The 14,937-nt window shown below is 35.8% G+C and overlaps 1 protein-coding gene across 3 annotated transcripts in view; it reads left to right on the top strand.

The window, feature by feature from the left end:
* The window catches only part of SLC16A7 (solute carrier family 16 member 7), an 88,231-nt gene that overhangs the window by 48,553 nt on the left and 24,741 nt on the right, over positions 1–14,937 (top strand). For all 3 annotated transcript variants that reach the window (XM_065048591.1, XM_065048592.1, XM_005498010.4), the window contains exon 2: positions 57–299. In XM_065048591.1, the coding sequence (XP_064904663.1) occupies positions 86–299 (214 nt within the window). In that variant the 5' untranslated portion in view covers positions 57–85. The remainder of the gene's footprint in view (positions 1–56; positions 300–14,937) is intronic.

Raw genomic sequence — 14,937 nt, 5'->3', positions numbered from 1 at the left:
CTGTAGTTTGATAAAGGGAAACTGTTTGAAACTGTTTTTCTTCTCTTCTTTTTCAGCCTAGTTAAAGAAGAGACAGAGACCAAAAATGCCACCAGCAATAGGAGCGCCACAGTACCCACCTCCAGATGGAGGCTGGGGATGGGTTGTGGTCTTTGGGGCTTTTATCTCCATTGGATTTTCCTATGCATTCCCCAAAGCCATCACGGTATTCTTCAAAGAAATACAAGAAATCTTCCACACATCATATAGTGAGATAGCTTGGATATCATCAATAATGTTGGCTGTCATGTATGCAGGAGGTAAGACATTTGTGAAATTTGGAAATACAGTTTGGTGGTTCTTTTTCTGTGTTCTAAAAATGTTTAAAGTTAATTACTACGTGATCTTATTATTACCTAAGGAATTTACAAAGATACATGCTTTTTTTGTATCATACTTTAACAGAGAGTACTGGTAGCCACATAATTATTAAAGTAAGGTTCACTTTCACTTTTAAAGCATTTCATATTCTCTTCCTTTTTGTTTTCCCCTTAGGGCCTTTTGCTTGTTCCTTTACCAAATTCTATTTTGCAATTTTGCCCTAGATTCATATTTTCAGAGAGACACATTTTCCAACAAAGCAATGGCCAAGTAACTTTTCCTGGGCCTGGGGGTACATTTGTTCAATTTCCACTGCCTTGATGAGATCTCTCAGTAGAACAGATGATGGAGTTTAAACATAGAAATCTATTCCAACTATGAGGGTTTGTTAGTCAGGCACAGGTATTCCTCTGTAGACAGTGATTTCATATCTTGTCCCTATTTGCCCTAAAATAAAAGTCTGCTTTCCATTTAGGCCAAGAGCCATGTTTCATACCCTCCATCTATGTGACAGTTGGGATACAGTCTTATTCTTGGGACTGAAATGAACAGTGAACATAAATGCTCTGATATAATCTTTCTTATGAGCAAGTAAGTAAAGAACAAGATAGATGAAGAAGGATTTTAAAGTATGAAGTCATGTTTAAGTACTGCCAAACCTGTTTTGTAGGTTTTGGTCTATCAACTTCAAAGACCAGCTCTTAAATTCTACTCAATTTCTTCATTCTTTCGGAATATTTTTTTAAAGTATTGGTGGGAGCTAGCCAATATTTAGGCAGAACACTTTTTCAGGCAGTCGAGAGGTTATTTTGGCAATAGATCTGGCATTGCCCTTTCTTCAGATGTTGTGAGGTGACCACTTGGAACATCTCAGACTGTTTGCAATGATGGAGCAGTTATATGCATACCTATATATGTGTGTGTGTGTATATATACGTATGTATAAATGTATATACATAGAAACTGAAAACCTTATGCCAAGAGCACACTGAAATTCAATATCTTTAAACAATGAAGAGCATCACTCCAGTACTTTTCAGAGGTTGTATCTGTGTAATAATAAAATCCAGTATTATCCAGTAAACCTATTGAAGGAAGTGTGAAGTCTCATTTTTAACATGGTAACTTTTTATCTCTGATTTCAACCTCCCTGAAGTTTTGACACCCAAATGACCCTAGCTCCTTCAGCAGTCAGGGAAAAGAGGCAAAAGCCTACAGAGGTGAATTCAGGCTACTTAGGTTGCTCTCTCTAAGTACTTGCCTTTCCCTTCTGACTGTAAAAACGAACCTGCAGTAAACATAGCATTAGCTTAAGCACCTCAGGTAAATACTCTTCAGTTAATGGGATGGAAAATGGATCCTTTTTTTTAGAATGTTGGCAGAGAGACCTTATAAAGATGTCTTGACATGTCCTGTCACATTTGGATCCCCTCTAAGGTAGCTGCTTCTTAAGGATGCATCGGCACCTGCGCTGTGGAGGTACACATATAAGTGTGGAGGCCCCTGAACAAGTGCAGGTCCCAAGTGCTGAAACAAATAAGAATGCAGGTGTGGAAAACCCAGAGTTTGTTTCTGTTTTCCCTGTGCTGTGACTTTTGACCTAGACTGTTTTTCACCATGTTTTCTAACTAGAGATAAATATTCTAAGGGCAGATTTGCTTTATAGCACAGGTGTTGTTCTTTTGTTTTGATCTTTGAATAACATTTAATTTATGCTGTTCCTATAATCTCAGTGTTCTTCCAAGTTTTATTAACAGTACAGATGGAAATCACAGGACAGTTAGCTGTACTCATTTTTATCTGTGAGATTCAATGTGCACCACTTCTAATGTAAAATATAAAGCATTCAGTAATACTACCTTTTCACTAATACTTATTTTACCATTCTGAGTACCAGCATAGTAACTTCACCTGTACATTGATATTAAAAATTACAAAATAGCTTACTATTTGTTCTGCTAACACCTACTCCAGTCACTGTGAATATTATCAGCACAGGAGCAGTAGGCTAAGCTCTTTGAATATCTTGTTATAGACTCATGATCTTAAAATGTTGAGAACAACAACCCTGCCTGATGTAAACACTCTTTGAAGCCATAGGTTCTCTAGAACCACTTCCTAAAACATAGGCCATTTAGACAATCACTGGCAGCATATGAAATAGCAATCAGGAAAAACATTTCTGAAGGAAATCACTCCATTGTTTTTACTGTCTGAAGGTGGTTTGATTCCTTAGCATTTGATGTGCTGTAATGTGAAATACATGTTCAGACCATGAGTACAAGGTGTCTTGTTTACTATGAAGTGTGACACGTACCTTTGTAATGAACACTGTTCATCATACTACTAATTAAGGTAACCTGAAAACATCTAAGATCTGTCATCCTCATTAGAGATTAGCATTCAACCTATTAATCATCACAGTGGGGTCAGTGAATAAGTTAGAGTCTGTGCAGATGCTCTTTGCTTTGGAGGCTGCAGCCTCTTGCGGTAATTAGCTGGCATCTGTGTTCCAGTAACAAGGTATTAACTTACCTTTCAATGTCTGAGAAAAAAAAGAAAAAAAGAAACTAATAAAAGGCATCTAGTAAGGAGCTAAAAGAATGTTAATTATGTTTATCACTTACTTCATACTTAGAATAAATGGTATTAAATTATAGCGGACCATCTGGCAATCCATATGGTCTCCTGCAGTCCTGGTTCATTCCAGCAAATAGGTCAAGCACAGCATTCACCCCATTAGGAAAGTACTAAGCAGAGGTGACAAATCTGATAAATCAAATCAATATAAAACACTTTTCCTCTCTCAATCTGGTATACTATGCACTTTGATACTGTTTTTTGTTGGGTTTGTTTGTTTGTTTTCTTAAGCTCTCTTCCCCCACCCCTATCTCCTGGACATTTGTTAGAGTTTACTGAAAAACCATCCCAAAAAGCAAGATCCTGTGATGTGATCAAGGTTAGAGGTATTGCACAGCCTCTACTGTTCAGCCTGTGCTTGAAAAAAGCATCCTCTGGAGAAGAGCGATAGTTCAGTCTCCATGGCAACTCCTTCTTCTGCCTCTCTTGAGCAGAGACTGTCAATTGAATTAAATTAAGGGTGATGGTTTTGTGATGGAGTCCTACACCCAAGGGACTGTGATTGAGACCTCCAAACTTTTGTTACTGGAGGGCAGAAGCTGGGGTGAAATAGAATTAGGTAAGTTATCTGGATAGAGCAACCTGTGTTGCTTTATGACTATGAACACACATATATAAAATGTGTGTGCATGTATATATTCTTATATTTATAAACTATATATGTATTCATATATGTATACATACTTATAAAACCATATGTGTGCTCTAACACATACGAGTAACAAGGAATTCGAGAAAAAGTTAATATACATTTGACCTCAAGTTCTCTCAGCTCATTTTTCTGTCTTTCAAAAATTCACCCCTCACTTTGCACAGCACTAACCAGACAAAGGTGATTAGAGAGCTTCTTATCAGCTCTATCTGTTTCCAGTAAAAATGTTTTCATTGCTTTCAATGTAGGTTTGATAGGAGTCTTAGGGGCTGCTATGAAAACCATGTGACAGGTCCGGTGATTTCAGACACAGCTGACCTTGAGTTTTAGATTTCCTCAGGGAAAAAGCAGTTGGTTTACTCGTCTATTACTCTTTTTCTGTCATTTTTCCAAGGACAGTTTCAGTTTGGGGTCTTGATTGTTGTTGTGGTGTTTTGCTTTGTTTTGTTTTGCTTTGGTTTTTAATAACTTTTGGGGAGTGACATTGGGATATAGAGATTAGCTTGAGAGCTGATAAATCCTTCAAGCCATACCCACATGTGAAATGTGAGACAGTCTTGCCAGTCTGAAGTTCAAAAAAGAAAGGTCCATTTAAATTCTAGGTTATGTTTCTAAGTAAATAATTTAAAAAGCACATTTGGACCCCTTTTGAAGAAAGATGCTGTTTAAATACAGTTATGTTCTTTACTATTTTTCAAAACATGCTAATAACTAAAAATGCAACATTTAATAACTTCCTCTCTCTTTACTATTTCTTAAATTATTCAAGTTTGAAGTTAAATATTTCCAAATAGTAGCAAACACTTAAAGGACTTTTAAGGTGACAACAAAAAAGTAACCTATAGACAAGTTCTCATTTTGACTTTGTCAAATATTAATTTGGAAAATAACATATCATATGGTATGTTCAAAATATTTGTGATTTTTATCTCAGTGGGTGTTTTGGTGATATTGCTGTGAAGATGAAATGGCGTGCACAGTGGAGATGACAGTTGTGAAATCCATGTAACACAAACAACAGATGGTTATAGCTTTTTACTTTTGGACAGGACCTGGACTCCTACACTTTTCTTCCTCCCTGATAATATTTTCTTATTTTGGTTTTACAAGTACTGGCACAAGGAATTCAGTGGCCATGGATAAGGAGATTGAGAAGCTTTCTTAAATTGACCTATGTCCTTTGTTGTCAGGGACAAGTGTTTTTTGCCATCAGAATATGCAAAGCATTGAATTTTAATAACCTAATTTAGAGTGTCCTTGAAAGCAGAACTTATCAACTTACTGAATGCCTCATGGGCATGAGGGAATACTTCACATTTAGCCTAAAATACATGTAAAACATCTATGTCAAGTTAATTTGAGACTCACAGATAAAGGACAAGAAGTAATAATGAGATGATGCAAGAACAGAGCATTTTGAATCTTACTAACAAATGGAGATAAGTACAAAAAAGAGGTATCAAAAGTAAAATAAACAAACAAACAAACAGTATTTCAGTTTTTAAAATAAGACCTGAATGATAAGAAAGCCTGATAAAGCCTTGGAAGGGTAGTGCAGCCACTTTTTGCATATCTTGGAAGGCTTTGATTTTTAGTAAGACTGTATCTTGCAGGGCAGTGTTCTGCAGTAGCAATACCTGTTTTAAAGAGGCATTTCTAACGTTTAGAAAACACTCTTTAAAGTGGTCATGGGAAGAAAGATTTTAAAAAGCAGATCTGTTCTAGATTATTTTATACTTTTTTTTTTTCCAAACAGATTTATCATCCTATCTACAGGAACAACCTGTTTTTTCACTCTGCAACTGGTTATGTTTGGCTGAACAGATGAGATCTAATTGTAAAATAATCAATGACTTTTGGGGATGCAATTTTGTCAAATTTTCATGAAATATAGTTTGTACTGGGATCTGTTAAGCCACTCAAGAAGCCAGTCTCAAAGTTAAGGACATGCTCCCACTGAGAGAAATAAGGGATTTTTGTCATTTACTATATGCTTATGTTAATTTTGAATAATTGTCAGAAAGACATTATGTGACAAAGAATTCCCACTTTGTTTCTACCAAGCTCTTCCAGTATCCAAACCATAGGTTATTAATAATGATTTCATGCATATCATAGAAATATTTGTGCTAACCTTAATTTGATTAACTCAAGCCCTTTACTAAAACAGTTCTCATTTACATACAAGTAGGCAATGTGGACTACATGATGAATGTTAGTTAAGCACTTTTTTCCTATTTAAGGCTCTGTATTTGTCTTGATCTCCATTTGGGTTTGTAGGCAGGAATTTCTGTAAGTACAGTAATCAATATTTACATTTTTTTTTTTATCTGCAAAGAAGATTCTTTTTTTTCTCCCACTTAGTTTCAAGTAAAGGGTCAAAGTCAAACAAAAATAAATAGCATGCTACATAAAATATGTTTTCTAAGAGACTAAAACTTTGGGTTTGTTTAAGAAAGGTAACAAGGGACAAACTTAGGCCTTTGATATGTTCATTGAGCTTGTAAAACTTTGACGAAAGAGTGCTGATTTTGTGTGTACTAATAATGTTGGATTAGTTCCCGTAGAGTTTTTCATATCACTGGATCATACAATGGCTGTATTTGTGATGTGTATCGCATAATTCAAAGGTAATGAAACAATGGTCTAGTACAACTGGGAATTAGGAGTTATTTAAGCAGATACCAGAGAAGCACTGTGGGGAAGGAAAGGTCTATCTACTCAAGCTGTGTATACCATTGTAGTCACACCAGCACTTCAAATGAAATAATAAACCCAGCACTTTACAAAGAACTTATTATAGAAATTTACTGGTCCATTGTTTTGGAATGTCTAAGAACTATTCCTTTGTTTGTTTTGAAGGGTATATTTAAGGGAAACAGAGTTGTACTGGTATGTTTAGAAGATATTCTAAGCCAATATCAAATGGCAACAGCAGAGATTTTTGCTGTGATTTATAAAGATAGGTAGATTTGTAGTCATCAATAGAGGTAAGTGGACCAGGGTCTTAGTGACAGGTTTATGCTGATGCCAGAAAACCTACAGGAATCAAAGAATGAGGTGGTTCTAAATTGTCTTTTATGATTACTTCAGTCTTTTAACTGATTAACTGATTTTGAAGATTTTTGCAGAGATCACATGCAACACATGTAGATAAACATCTATATCATATGAAGAATTTTTGATAAATCAGAATCTTTTCATCTAACAGTGATATTCTATCAAGATTATATACATCAAAGAGCACTAACAACTGCAGCTTTAGTAGTTAATATATGTTGATGCATATAAGCAAAAGAAAAGCTTACCTTTCTTTTCCACTAATTTTGGCAAGGTTTTTTTAATGGTCAAGAAATGGGTTTTTTCACTGCAATTTTACCTGACTTTTGTTTGCTTGAATATATACTGTGACTAGACAACCAAATGAAAGAATGTAATTTAAACAGGAGACTCTATTGTGAAATAAGACGTTGATTTCCTCATCTAGTTTAAACACTTCTCACAACACTTTCCCACTGATAATGGAAATGCGTTATGTTTGGTTTTCTACTTGTACTGCTTTGAAACACTTGTCGTTAAGTACTTTGACTTTTAGAAAACTTTGAAGGAAGTAGTACTACCCTTACAGCTTTTCAACAATAGTAACTAGAGATCATATGGACAAGATTAATGTCTTTCATATTCCTCAGCATAGGCAACTACATCTGATCCAGTTGTCTAGACATCCTCTGTTGTCAGTCAATAAAAATGGGAATTTCTGATTCATCCCTTCCTATGTTAAAGGTCCAAAACACGTCAAATGAATGATGTTTCAGAAAGACTTCTCTGTTTTGTGAATGCTAAAGGAATCTAGAGGAAGAGTTCAGATGTCCATTTTGCACAAATATACTAATATTTTATAGAGACCCTGAATTCTAAGAATGCTTCCTTTTAGAGATATGCACCCATGCTTGGTGGTTTTGAGCTATTCTGATTAAGGTTTGATTTTCTTCTTTAATCTTCCTCTTGTATGCTGCACACATTATAATTCTCCTATATTTCAGTGTCACTGACTCAGTTATACTAGGTTTGATACTGCTAAAAATAAGTGGTAATTTAAAGATTACCTATTAGCTTGTAAATCTTCTCTAATCTTGCAGTGACTTTCATCATACCCATAATTCCCTTTCTTCCATCACTAGCTAAGAAAAAACACAACCAGGAGAATAGCTGGTTTGTCTAATAATTGACCAAGTTCACATTCTTTTGTAGCTGATTATAAGCTGATAGGAATCTATGGATCTGTTATGTTTACTTCTGTTTGGTGAATGATTTGAAAACTGAATACACTTAAGCCTCTTTGTAACAAGATCCCCAAATGCTTCCCTATCAGTATCAGCTGGCAGTGCCAATTTTGTCATGATATAAACCTTACTCATACTCCTGTGGAGGACTCTGTTTTTCCAGGAACAGGATTTACTTTGCTGAACTTTTTTCTCTTTTTAAAAAGGATGAACTTCTCTGTCCCACGCATGCTGCTTCCAGATTTGCAGATATATTCTAGCTTTTATCTTGTTGTTATTTTCTACATAGTAGTATATAACTTAATATCAGGACTTTCAAAGGACTGCAATAGCTTAGGGTAGGACTGGCACAAGTAAAGGTGGTGGCTGTCCTGTTTGACCTTTCCTAGAAGGGGGAGTAATCTTCTGTCCTTGGAAGTCAAAATTCACTCAGAAAAGCTTCAAGAGCAGTTCGGTTCTAAATTGTTTGAATTATTGACATATACCCAAATGACCGAATTAATCCCTCCTTACTGTGATGGTGTAATTAAGTAGCTGAATCTGTTGTTATTTGCCTAATCAGAATAGCTGTAATTTCCAGGGCAGCAAATAAAAAAAGTGCAGGAGGTTTTACTTCTGTATATTCTACTTAAAGACTGTCTTTGCAGGAACTATTCAGTCCATAAGAGACCATACCTTATAAATGTTACTATGAAACAATTGATTAAGGAATATATGGTTTTAAAGCTGGTGCAAAGAGGCATGACATTACTTCTGGTGAAATAAGATTTTTTAATTTAGTTACGTAGTTATTTAATTAGTTTACGTGGGCATCTGCAGAGCAAAAACAGTAAAATAAAAGAATTAAAGTAAAATAGCTACATTGTTGATAAAGAAGCCATGTGCTACATATAGTGAATCTGCAGGTCATCTGAATTTATAGCCAAACGTTCTAGAGTCACGCTTTGGCTAGTGACACTGGAAGAAATAAAAGAATAAAGTAAAACTTACAAGAGATTAATCAATATGCATAGTGATGAATGACAGTTTTCACTGATAATGTTATGCTCTTTTCAGAGGCATGTGAAATAACTGCCTGGGACTCTGTTCCAAGTTTGGGTACCATGGTGCTAATCCTGCAATATGTGCTAAATTTTAAATACCTTAGTGATCTCCTAAAGTTCAAAGTTAAAATACATTTTTAACCTGCTTCAAGACAACATATAAACATGTTTATATATTTATGCAAATATGTTTATCCATAAGAGTTTGTAACATCAAGATCTCGTGACAGTGTACTTTCAATGACTTAAGTGCTCCCAGAGGCACTCATTAAAATCTCATTTTTATTTATGTCAACCTTAAAAAACATCCATAAATGATTCATGTATTTTCTCCAAAATAAAATATAAATGAAATATAGGAGATTAGTTTTGAGGATTTACAGAATTTTTGCAAAACTGGTGATTTTCACTTTATTAAACTAATAATTTGATTAAACTCCTGACTTATTTGGCAGTAAGCTTATCTCTGCTTCATAAATAAAAAGTAAAAATGTAAGAACACAGTACAATTTCACCTAAAGTATGAGTCTCCAAACTTCAATTTTAATTTAATGGATTTTGCAGAGTTCCAGTGCTGAAAAGTGCACTGAGGAGTGGAGAATCAGGCACTGTGACAGCAAGGATCATTCTGATTATTCATTGAAGCAACAAACTATTTAGCAAAACACTTTCAGGTAATGACCTGAAATTGTATGATTGTCATGTGAGAAGAGAATTTAGTCAACGTCAGAGATGGTTATAAGGGGCTGATGACCTGAATAATCAGGTTTGATTAACACATTTTTATTGTCATAAGAAGTTAGAGAAAATTAAAAAAAAAAAAAGATTGTGACAAAAAAAAACTTGCAAACACCTTGCTTCTATGGGCTAGACTTGCAGAAGGACTACACATCCCAAAATGGGATGGGGAAATTAATCTTAGGGCGAGGCCCAATGTGCATTATGTGACCATATATATAATGAACAGCAACATGGTCCAGCAATTGGGCTTATACTAAATTAAAAACTGTAGAGTTGCAATTTTTTTAAAACAGTTTGGTACACCTGCTACACCACTGGGACACCCACAAGTCTATGGGGCCAGATGGGATACACCCAAGGGTGCTGAGAGAGCTGGTGGTCATGGAACAGATCATCCTGAGTGACATCGCGTGGCACATAGAAGAAAACCATGCAATCAGGCCCAGTCAGCCTGGGTTTATAAAAGGCAAGTCGTGTTTGACCAACCTGAACTCCTTCTATGACCCACCTAGTAGATGAGGGAAAGGCTTTGGATGTTATGTTAGACTTCAGTAAAGCCTTTGACACCATATCCCACAGCATTCTCCTGGAGAAGCTGGCAGCTCATGGCCTGGATGTGTGTACTCTGAGAGGGTAAAAGAACTGGCTGGATGGCTGGGCCCAAAGAGTTGTGGTGAACAGAGCCAAATCCAGTTGGCAGCCAGTCACAAGTGGTGTTCCCCAGGGCTCAGTATTGGGTCAGTTCTGTTTAATCTCTTTATCAATAATCTAGATGAGAGGATTGAGTGCACCCTTAGTAAGTTTGCAGATGACACCAAATTGGGTGGGAGTTTTGATCTGCTGGGAGGATAGGATCGCCATACAGAGAGATCTGGACTGCTTGGATCATTGGGCTGAGGCCAGTTGTGTGAGGTTTAACAAGGCCAAGTGCCATGTCCTGCACTTGGGTCACAACAACCCCAGGCAACACTACAGGATTGGGGAAGAGTGGCTGGAAAGCTGCCTGGCAGAAAAGGACCTGGGGATGTTGATTGACAGCTTGCTGAATATGAGAGCAGTGTGCCCAGGTGATCAAAAAGGTCAACAGCATCCTGGCTTGTATCAGGAATAGTGTGGCCAACAAGACTGGAGAAATGATCATACCACTGTACTCAGCACTGGTGAGGCCCCAACTTGAATAGTGTGTTCAGTTTTGGGCCCTTCATTGTAAGAAAGACATTCAAGCACTAGAGAGAGTGTAGAGGAGGATGATGAAGTTGGTGAGGGGCCTGGAGCACAAGCCTGATGAGGCGCAGTTGAGGGAACTGGAGCTGTTTAGCCTTGAGAAAGGGAGGCTGAGGGGAGACCTTATCACTGTCTACAACTACCTGAAAAGAGGTTGTAGCATGGAGGGTGTTGATTTCTTCTCCCAAGTAGCAAGTGATAGGACAAGAGGACATGGCCTCAAGTTGTGTCAGGGGAGGTTTAGTTTGGATATTAGGAAAAATTCTTCACGGAAGGGGTTGTCAGACCTTGAAACAGGCTACCCAGGAAAGTGGTGGAATCACCATCCCTGGAGGTGTTTAAAAGACATTTAGATGATGCACTTAGGGACATGGTTTAGTGGTAGAGTTAGATTAGGTTATGGTTGGACTTGATGATCCTGAGGTTATTTTCCAACCAAAATAATTCTATGATTCTTTGATTGTATGATTCTATGGTAATGAAAGGCAATATAGTACCAGATAACCTGAAATAAAATGCAATTATTTTGAAAAGCTAAGGGGAAGAATTAGATCATGGGAATACTGGATAGTTATATTTCTAATTTGTTTATTTGTATGACAGAAGACATTTAGATACTTTAGAGTGATTTATTTGAAGAGTTTTAATTGAACTGAACATTCTGAGACTTGAAACTTTTATTTCAGTTTGGGAATAAAATCAATGTTAAATCATAAGAGTGCTTCATGCAATGCTAGTTTTAATTTTATGTATTGTTCCTTTTAAATCAAATAGCATGTCACAAACATAGTCTATGTGGCAGTGATTTTCTTGTCTTTGAGACAGTGCCATAGATTTTACCTGTGCAAAGAGTGTGCAAGGTTATATAAATCATTGCCATTGTGATTTAGAAGGTTTTCATATTTACTTACTCAAATGTAAACAGTAACCTGAGTGCAAAGCACTTGACCCTATGTTCAGAGAAACAGAGCTGAAGTGGCATATGGGATTAAGACAAGAACAAATTCATATAATAGAATTTCTTCTGGATAATTTCTCCTGATGTTATAAAAAATTTACCTGACAGGTCTTCAGATATACATATTGCCTAGATCATTCAACTTTCTAACCAAATGCTTTTCAGTAGGATATATTAAAATTGACTCAAGAAACGTAGTTCCCCCTGTGGGAAGAAAATAATTCTTTCATTAGGAAACCTAAGTAATATTCTCCTCACAGGCATACATGTTAAGCCCTTGCAGAAGTGGTATATTTCATTGGATAGTTTTAATATGTTCTGGCTGAAGAATATCAACATAACTCCTTAGATGAAAGGTGGCTCCAGGAGTGTGTGTTGTATAAGCAGCACCAGTAACACAAATCATGAGAAGCCTAAATTTTAATGGCACTAATTTGTTTTGAATTTATGATGCATCATAATCATTAGAAGGAAGTTGCTTCATGTTACTTGGTGGAGAATAAATTTTTTGCCGTGGTGGGTGGTTTTATTTCTTCACACCAGGTAAGAAAATGTGTGGTTCAAAAGCCACACAAATATTATCTTGAAGTGCAATAAGATGGCATTAGGTCACCAAGTCACTTCATGTTGCTTTTTTCAGTGGAGTTTAAATATTCCCTATATGTGTCACATATGTAAGCAAGTTTATACGTGTAATATATGTAATATATTTAAGCAAACCTGGTATAGATCCACCCCCCCACCACCCTCTTATTGTTAGAAGACCTTGTCCGTGGAGATGTATCCTCTGTTGCTACAAGGGAAATGGGTTGTAGAGAACGTTATAGATGTTGTTTCCTATCTAGTTCAGGCAATACACAAAAGCCATAAAAACCTTCACCCAGCTCCCTCATCATGTATTCCTTTTCCACTGTTGAAGTCCCAGGCTTCCTCTACTTATTTTTCATGATTCTTTCACATATTTTATGAAATATTGTTTTTGTAGGGGAAGGCATACTTTCCCCCTCATTGGAGGAAGTCATCATGTTTTGATTGACTATAGTCCATGGAAAGTGTATTTGTTGATCTAGTCCTCAAAAGAAATAGCATGTGACTATACATAGGAAACATTTAATATTTTGAAAGACTTATCAGGTAAAGCTCTCTCCATAGTAGACAGAAATCTAAAAGTATCAACTTTATTCAAAAAGTATCACGACAAATTCAACTCTGATGACAAAAAATATGTGAGGTGGGTACAGGAATGTGTAAAAATAAACTGAAATCTGCTCAGATAACGTAGATATAAAAACTAAATATGTGATTTCTCTTTAAATTCTATTGGATAGACCGTTATTCTCAGGCATGTGTATTTTACTGTTAAAGGCTAGGAAAAAAAGAATGAGAAGAGACTAGAACTCATTCTTAAATTATTGATCAGTCAGTAAATATTTTCCTGAAGATTACTATTTTTAAAATGCAACAAAATGTGGGGTGCTTAAGTTTAAGTAAACTGGCAAATGTTCTGATCTGAACCTGTGGGACACTTCCAGAGTTCTGGACCTGTTGTCTACAGAGGTTCACCTTCCTCTAAGGTGTAATAAAGGCTACTTGTTCAGGCTCAGATGAAATAAATGCACTGAAAGATGGAAACAAAATCACATAAATCTTGTTGCTATTATTGATCAAGAGGATAATCTTATGATAACTTTTTTTATTTGTCATTGTAGTTTGGGGATTTTTTGGCATGTTTCTAGCTATTTAACAGCTTATATTACTTTCAGTCTTTTTGACATGGAAGACAGAATATTCAATGTTACCTTTACATATTGTTCTGTAATTAAACAGTCTTTCTCAATAGACATACCTCTTATATTTTCTCTTGTTTGAAAATAGAAAAAAAAAATCCCCCTCCCCTAAAGATCTCACTTTTAATTGACAAATGAGTGTACTTGTCCCTCTTCTGACTCCCCACCCTGGTTTCTCAGTCTCCCCTTATGCAAAATACTGGGTGAAGTGCAAATTCTGTACCTGGTATGATCCCATTAATATACTGCCATTACACTTACACTCTGAACACCTTAGGTGTCAAAACCTAAAGAGAATGCTCAGTTCCCCCTTCATATATATCTGAAACACAAACAAATTCCCTTGCCCTCCCTCTCTCCCCCTTCCTACCACACTATATTTGGAACTAAATATTATTCAGATATATTTACCTTATGCAGTTCTTCAGACATGACCTAATTTACAGGCTTTGAAGGAACACAGGAAATTCCCACTCTTAAGGTTCTAATTGTTACCACTGGAAGTCTTCATATGCATTTTATTGGATATTATTAAAATAAAATTACAATGAAAATAATGATAAAGTAATGTTTTAGAAAAAAACTTCTATAAAATACATTTTAAGCTTAATGTTACGCAAGTGTTAAATAGAAAATGCATTTGGAAATAATCTGGCAATGTTATTGACAATGACCTAAATATGATGAATTTTCAGAACAAATTCCAAGTTATAAATACATCCAGATTTATACTTCTTGTTGCATATATTCTAAATATGTATATGAGGTGATGATCACTTGATGACCACTTATGATCCATAATTCACCATGAGTGGTCCACAGAAACATCATAGGTAGTAGACTGAGTATTTTCAATTTGGATTTTAATTATACAATGCAAAAATTGAGACCAGAAAGGAATATGATAAAGAAGCAACTAAGAAGAAGCATGTATCTTGTGCTTTCTCTGAAACTACATATTATTGCCTGTAAGAATATTCACAGAATCATTTCCAAGCTGAGTTAGGTATAATATTATTCTGGAGGAAAACTAACTGTAGGATGATGTGCAGGGAAAAATGGGATATTGTATGAACATTAATATGATGGGCAATTTGTAGAGACAGGAAAATCCAAATGACAATATTAGTCTTATCTGAATTTGGCTGAAGTTTTCATAATGAATGCATTATCTGGAAAATGTACTGATTTGAGCTGCAGAGAATATACCCTATATTGATAAGAACTACTGAATAGCCTGTGCAAGGTC

The sequence above is a fragment of the Columba livia genome, chromosome 1 (assembly GCF_036013475.1).
Source record: "Columba livia isolate bColLiv1 breed racing homer chromosome 1, bColLiv1.pat.W.v2, whole genome shotgun sequence".
Classification (NCBI taxonomy): Eukaryota; Metazoa; Chordata; class Aves; order Columbiformes; family Columbidae; genus Columba; species Columba livia.
The sequence above is the reverse complement of the archived record's forward strand: the minus strand, read 5'-3'. Positions and strand labels throughout refer to the sequence as shown.